The 8,229-nt window shown below is 40.4% G+C and overlaps 1 protein-coding gene across 1 annotated transcript; it reads right to left on the reverse strand.

Annotated features, from left to right (window-relative positions):
- Positions 1 to 2,698: 2,698 nt before the first annotated feature.
- On the reverse strand, positions 2,699 to 3,687 carry LOC105539991 (olfactory receptor 1B1). The gene has a single exon (XM_011980465.1). The coding sequence runs from the start codon at positions 3,650 to 3,652 to the stop codon at positions 2,699 to 2,701; it is 954 nt and encodes a 317-aa protein (XP_011835855.1). The 5' UTR covers positions 3,653 to 3,687.
- Between the last annotated feature and the right edge of the window lie 4,542 nt (positions 3,688 to 8,229).

Consider the following 8,229-nt stretch of genomic DNA (forward strand, 5'->3'; position numbering starts at 1 on the left):
GGTTTGTTACATATGTATACATGTGCCATGTTGGTGTGCTGCACCCATTAACTCGTCATTTACATTAGGTATATCTCCTAATGCTATCCCTTTCCCCTACCCCCTCCCACAATAGGACCCAGTGTGTGATGCTGCCTTCCTGTGTCCAAGTGATCTCATTGTTCAATTCCCACCTAGGAGTGAGAACATGCGGTATTTGGTTTTCTGTTCTTAACAGCTTACAAAGCAAAATCGCATGCACAATGTTAGAAGCATAATTAACTCGTGAGGAAAGTAATGCAGGTATTATCATCTCTGGGAAAACCAAGGCTCACAGATGCAAGACCTCAATTAAGATGACACAGTGAGGAAGTGATGGGATTGAGTTGAACAAAACTGGATGAAGCCTGATGACTTCAAATCCAATGCACATGGGTGGCATATGTGCTGATTTATGCAGTGCACTCTGTAAGATTAACACCATCAACAATGGAAGAGATTGATAGCAAGGAGGCCCATTGTAATTTGCATAGGATGTGATAAATATCTAGATGAGGTAAAAATTATGAGAACTAGGTATAGTTCAATTTGGAGAGGAAATATAGAATACAAGCCGCAGGATAGTTGGAGACAGATGACCAAAGTTTGACTCCAAGCAAGTAATTTATTCTCTCTGTGCCTCATGGGGGCAATTACAGCAATTACTTCATCAGGTTGCTGAGTGACATAGTGACATAGTGAGTTAATATGTGGAGAGATCCTAAAACAGTGTCTGACACATAGTAAGTGCTATATAAAAGCTATTGCTGCTGTTCAGATGCAAGAGGTTTTAGGAGGATTAATTGACAAGCTTCAAAACATATCACATTAAGCCAATGGTCTTGACTGTAGCTACATATTAGAATCATTTGGGGAACACTTAAAAATACTGATGCTTAAGCTTTACCTCACAGCAAGTGGATCCAAATCTCTAGAGTGGGGGCCCAGGAAACTGAATTTTTAAAAACTCCCAGGTGATTCTAATGTACGGTGAAAGTTGAAAAGTACTGATATAGACAGAGGAAGAATTAGGCTTGACTTATTGTAACCTTAGATATCAGTGGTGATAATGGCAATAAATGAAGAGCTGTGGAAATGAATCTACTGTGAGGATTTAGTTTCCTAGATTTTCATTGTAAGGTGGTATTAATTTGAAAAGAGAAGTGACATATTTAGAGTGAATGAGTTCTGTAACAGGATGAGACAAGCATAGGCAAGGTGCCTAAGACTTGAAGTAGAGGGAAGAGATGTCACACAGGGTACAGAAAAGATGGAGAGACATTAGAGGCCACCAATGGTACAATGTCAAGGGAGCCAGGCGTATGGGTGAAGTGATGGTTCCCAACAAACTATGTCAAAACTCACCAGCAGACAATGTAGATTAAGCATTGAGATGAGACCACTACATGTTTCCAATGCTTTGAGAAAGGTAGCATGTATTGAGTGAACAGAAGATGCTGGTGAGAAGACAGTGTGGAAGTAGTCAGGGGAATATAGAAATTGTATCTGAAATGGGGAGATCCCAGGGACTGAAGTAGTACCTTGGGATGGGGGTAGAGGGACTTATAGAGGAATAGAGACAGAGGTCAGCAAACTCAGTAAGGAGAAGCAGCAGAGAAGACCACATCTTGGCTGGACCAATAATGACCAATAATGCTGAAGATGTCCCAAAAAGAGTGTTCTGTGATTGTCAAGGTGCCTTCTAGAGTTCTTATAACTCTAGAAGCTGTAGATGTCCTGGAAATCCTCAACACAGAAAACGCTGCTTACAATTACATTACAATCTATTTGAGTGAAGCTGCATCTCAAGTGGTGTGGAGGGCAAAAGTCAATGCATAAAAGTGAAAATTGAGTACCCTCAAAATTACCATTTTAATCTTTTAAGAAGCACCAAAATAGAGACCAATTTTCCAGCTGCCAAAAAGCTAAGAAAAGTCCCAATGCTTTAATCAGTGTTAAGATAGTTCACTCTTCCTTCTTTTATGCAACAAAGTAGTTAGCTTGCATTTTTCTATCTATATTTTATTTTTAATGCACATAAAAAATTAATTAAAAATATATAAAATAGAACTCATATGCATCAGAGTTAGATGCTCACACTATAAGAAACCCATGGAAATTAGGGCTAACTTACGGAATAGTAGAATTGTGATTATCATTTCATACTCACTCTGGGACATATTTTTGCTCATTGAATGGAATAGGTAGTGAACTTGACAGCCCTATTTGTCTAAACTGCTGTCTTCCCTTACTTTCTGATATACACAAACACACTCCCACAAGAACGCACACCAACCTAAATGTGACGATGATTAACTCTACTGCCCTTCCTTTAGTTCATAGTTTCACAATCCTATCCTCATATTCCCTCAGAACTCTAAAATTAAAACCACTCAGACTTGGTAATTCATTTTCATCCATTTTGATAAAATAAAAGGACTGATGGAGGGTGTCCAGAGGTATGCTGATAAAGAAGCCCTGATGTTATGTGTCTATGAATATACAATGTTTATGGCTCTATCAAAGCAAAACATTGACAAGAAGCAAATCTAGAGTTCCTTAAGTTATCTAGGCCCTCCCTCCCTCTGATATTCCTCCCTCTGATCTCCCCCAAACCAACTCTGCTTATAATATGCCCATAACTTTTCTCGCCTATTCAATATGGCCCACAGCAGGCTAATCAGGGGTCTACCTTCCCCCATTCAAGCAACCTGTGGAATGCACCCTTGACATCCTTATTGCGGAGGCTATACACAAAAGGGTTGGCCAAAGGTGTAATAGCAGTATACATTACTGAAGCCACCATATCCTGATGCTGAGAGTTCTGGGAGGGAGGTTGGAAGTAGACCAAAATGATGGTGCCATAGAGGAAACCAACCATGGTGAGGTGGGATCCACAGGTGGAGACTGCTTGGTGGCGACCAGCAGCTGAAGGCAAACGTAGAATAGTGGCCCCAATTCGGACATAAGACGGTACGATGAGGGCACAGGGGCCCAGCATAAGGAAGCCACCCTCAAAGAATATGGCCAGCTCATTAGAATGTGTGTCAGAACAAGAGGCTCGCAGAAGTGGCCGGTGGTCACAAAAGAAGTGAGGAAGGTTAACATTGCTCCCAGCATTCCGAGTCCAGCAAAGAGGCAGGATGAGTCCCACATGCAACATGGTGTGCAGTATGGACACTACCCAGCTCAATGCTAGTAAGCAGGCACACCGTTGGTGATTCATTACCAAAATATAGTGCAGGGAGTCGCAAATGGCCACATAGCGATCCAGAGCCATGACAGCAATGACAAGCGTATCTGTAACCCCAAATGCATAGAAAAAAAAGAACTGAACCAAGCAGCGGGCAGCAGGAATGGTTGGGTAATCAGAGACCAGATGGGCCAGCAACTGGGGCAATGTGACTGTGGATAGCCCCATGGCTATCACAGAGAGGCCACGAAGCAGATAATACATCGGTGAGTGGAGTCTGGAGTCCCAGGAGATGAGCAGCACTAGTGTCACATTCCCCAATATGGTGGCCAGGTAAACAGCCAGGAACAGGAAGAAGAGGAGAGTGTGGGAGATATTAGTTCTTGAGAACCCGAGGAGCAAGAAAACTGGAGAGTGTGAAGCATTAGAGGCACAGCTCATGATGAGTGACAGTCAGTCTGCCTGAAAGACAATTTAAGTCAAAAAGAAACTCATGGATCTGAGGTTAGGGATCATAACATTTCTATTTAATTATATTGTGTTACTCAATAACATTAAAGACCTAGATTCAACCTTGACCATCTATGCTCCCTCTCTAAGGTGTAGGATTTCGCTTCCTTAATGTATTTATTTTCTCCTTTATTTCTTCCTTTTCACCCACTGTAGTGACTTGTTCCATCTACTTCATAAGCCCTACTAAAGTTCCACCTACAGTGAAAAATTCTTCATTCATACTTGTCTGTTCATCCAACTATTTCTTATCTTTTTCCAGGGGCTGACTGCATGAAAGAATTATCTATATTCACTGTCTCTGATTCCTTACCTTCCATTCATACCTCAGCCAACTGCAATCCTCATGATTTCTTCTCACTGAACCTGTATGGAAAATAACATACCATTAAAACACATACCATATAAAGAAACAATTCTTCTGACATAGCTGACATTTTTATGTTTCCTCTAAGATCTGGAACAAGACAAGGATGTCCACTTTTACCACTCCTATTCAACATAGTACTAGAAGTTCTAGCCAGAGCAATCAGGCCAATGAAAGAAAGAAAAGCCACCCAAATTAGAAAAGAGGAAGCCAAATTATCCATGTTTGCCGACAACATGATCTTATATTTAGAAAAACCTAAAGACCCCATCAAAGAACTCTTACATGAGATACTGCTTTAGAATGTCATGAAATTACCTGTTCTTTCTCTTTGTTCCCTATGTTAGTTAATGGCATTATCATTATCATCTGCCTGATGCACAAACAAAAAACTGAAGGAATTACTCCATCATCTCCCACATCCAATCACTCATTAACTTCTATGTTTTCCCTTATATCCATTCTTTGCTGTTAGTCTACTATGACTGTTTAAGTTTTAGCATCTCTAACCAATACTAATTTCTATAACCTCATTACTGGTTTCTCTACTTATCTCTCCTGATAGGTTTTCCATACTGATACCAGAATAAAACTTTCAACATGTGACTCTGTGTTTAAATAGTCAGGGACTTCAGAATAAAATCCAAATGGCTTAATCTGTCTTGTATGGAACTTTCACTATTAGTACATAACTTCTCTTAGGATTATACTGAGTCACATATCCAGTGTTTTGTTTTGTTTCAATTTTTTTTTAGACAGACTCTCGCTCTGTCACCCAGGCTGGAGTGCAGTGGCTCGATCTTGGCTCACTGCAACCTCCACCTCCCAGGGTTAAGTGATTCTCCAGCCTTAGCCTTCCAAGTAGCTGGGAGTACAGGCACACATCACCATACCCAGCTCATTTTTGTATTTTTAGAAGAGACAGGGTTTCACCATGTTGGCCAGGTTGGTCTTGAACTCCTGATCTCATGATCCAACCATCTTGGCCTCCCAAAATGCTGGGATTACAGGCATGAGCCACCATGCTCAGCCTCAATGTTTTAAACTAGACATTTTTTCTTAATTCTCAAACATGGTAAGCTCTCACACCCCTGCACATCTTCCCATTATTTTGAGAATTTGGGCTTTCTGAAATATGAGGTACATAATACAATCATCCACACACACCCACTCAACACAAATAGAAATTTAGAGAAAATATAATAATCATACTTTTAAAATCATAACTGAGCTTTCAAGAATGTAAGGGAAATATAAGAGTCTGTAATCAAAGAGGAATATGAAAAATTAATATCTTAAAACTATCTGTGATGGTGGAGACAGTGAAGGCAGGTGAGAGGTGGCAGGTAGGTTCAAGGGCATCACATCAGTCTTCATAGTTCACAGGCTTGATTATTAACATCCATGTAGAACAGATGAGAGCTCAAACCTGTACGAGGCAGGAGGTAGAGATCACCACATAAATTCAGGACATTCAAAAGGCTAAACTTTCAGCGAAAGGGTATACACAAACAGGAAAACACACACACACACCTACACCCACACAGGGTATGTGAGAACTAATGAAAATTCAGTTATGGATCTGTACCACATAAGGAGTGGATAATGCTAATTTACAAAATATATACATTTTTCTAGAACCATCAAAATAAAAAAGTAACATAAAAATTATCCTCATACAGGTAAAAGCATTGGAGTACCTTATAGAAGGGAACATAAAACTTCTCCTCAGTGACTTACAGACTCTAGACAGGAATCCCACAAACAGAAACCCACCAAAGACAAGCTCACAATTCAAAATTACAAAACACACATAATGTTTATTCATTATGAAGATATTCATCAATCAACAAATAATGTGAGTCGCCTCCTCGAAATGTCATAAAATTAACCAAACTGTTAAGGAATATACATTATGTTTAAAGTACTTAGCGTCTAAGAGAGAAAATAAAGATTATAAGAAAGAAGTAATCAGAAAGAGAAAACATATTTTTAAAGCCCCAAAAAGAATTACTAGAAAATAAAAACATTCACATTGAAATGAAAAACTCAATGGATGGGTTGGACAGTGGCTGAAGAGAGAAGTTAGTTCTTTTTAAATTTTTTTTTTAATAGGTTTTGGAAGAACAGGTGGTATTTGCTTATAAGAGTGAATTCTTCAGCGGTGATTTCTGAGATTTTGGTGCACCCATCACCCAAGCAGTATACACAGTACCCAATTTGTAGTCTTTTATCCCTCACCTCCCTTCCACCCCTTCCCCCAAGTCCCCAAAGTCCATTGTATCATTCTTTTGCCTTTACATCCTCATAGCTTAGCTCCTACTTATGAGTGAGAACATGCAATGTTTGGTTTTCCATTACTGAGTTACTTCACCTAGAATAATGGAAAGCAGCTAATTCTAAGAAAAATACCCAGAAGACAGTACAAAGTGACCAAGATAATACGAAGAGGGTTTGTATTCATTTGTTTTCACCCTGCTGAAAAAGATAATATGAAGGGTATTTGTATTAGTTTGTTTTCACCCTGCTGATAAAGACATACCCAAGACTGGGCAATATAAAAAATAAAGAGGTTTAATGGACTTACAATTCCACAAGGCTGAGGAGACCTCACAATCATGGCAGAAGTTGAAAGGCACATCTCACATGGCGGCAGACAAGAGAAGAGAGCTTCTGCAGGGAAACTCCCCTTTATAAAACGATCAGATCACTTTGGGATGCCAAGACGGGCGGATCACGAGGTCAGGAGATCGAAATCATCCTGGCTAACACGGTGAAACCCCGTCTCTACTAAAAAATACGAAAAACTAGCCGGGCGAGGTGGCGGGTGCCTGTAGTCCCAGCTACTCAGGAGGCTGAGGCAGGAGAATGGCGTAAACCCGGGAGGCAGAGCTTGCAGTGAGCCAAGATTGAGCCACTGCACTCCAGGCTGGGTGACAGAGCGAGACTCCATCTCAAAAAAAAAAAAAAAAAATCAGATCTCGTGAGACTTATTTAAAATCATGAGAACAGCACAGGACAGACTGCCCCCATGATTCAATTACCTCCCACTGACTCCCTCCCTCAACACATAGGAATTCAAGATGAGATTTGGGTGGGGACACAGCCAAACCATATCAAGAGTTAAGAATCTCAGGAAACAAAATAAGAAAACCCACTATATATCAAATAAGTCCAAGGAAAAAATATGGACACTACATACCAAAAAAATGGAATTGGACCCTTATCTTATACCATTTACTAAAATCAACTCAAAATGGACTAAAGACCTAAACACAAGTCCTGAAACCATAAAATTCCGAGAAGAAAATAAAAGGGGGAGGCTCATTGACATTAGTTTTGGCAGTGATTTTCTGGATACTACATCAAATGCTCAGGCAACAAAAGCAGTGGTAAACAAGTGAGACTACATCAAACTAAAAAGCTTCTGCACAGCAAATGACGTAATCAACAGAATGAAAAGGCAGCCGACAGACTGAGAGATAATATTTGCAAACAATATATCTGATAAGGGGTTAATATCTGAAATATGCTTAAAAACTTATACTCAATAGCAAAACAATAATAATAATAACCAAGTTTAAAAATGGGCAAAGAGGCCAGGCATGGTGGCTCATGCCTGTAATCCCGGAATTTTGGGAGGCCAAGGCAGGCAGATCACTTGAGGTCAGGAGTTCGAGACCAGTCTGGCCAACATGGCAAAACCTCGTCTCTCCTAAAAATACAAAAATTAGCCAGGTGTGGTGGAACATGTCTGTGGTCCCTGTGAGGTTGCTGTGAGCCGAGATCACACCAATGCACTCCAGCTTGGGTGACAGCGCGAGACTATGTCTCAAAAAAAGGGTAGGGGTGGGGGCAAAAAGAACCTGTATTAGTCCATTTTCATGCTGCTATAAAGAAATACATGACAGCCTGACCAACATGGAGAAACCCCGTTCCTACTAGAAATACAAAATTAGCCAGGCATGGTGGCACATGCCTGTAATCCCAGCTACTCAGGAGGCTGAGGCAGGAGAATCGCTTCAACCCACGATGCGGAGATTGTGGTGAGCAGAGATCACACCATTGCACTCCAGCCTGGGCAACAAGAGCGAACTCCACCTCAAAAAAAAAGAAAAAAGAAAAAAAGAAACAAAAAATA

The sequence above is a fragment of the Mandrillus leucophaeus genome, unplaced genomic scaffold, assembly GCF_000951045.1.
Source record: "Mandrillus leucophaeus isolate KB7577 unplaced genomic scaffold, Mleu.le_1.0 Scaffold2121, whole genome shotgun sequence".
Taxonomy (NCBI): Eukaryota; Metazoa; Chordata; class Mammalia; order Primates; family Cercopithecidae; genus Mandrillus; species Mandrillus leucophaeus.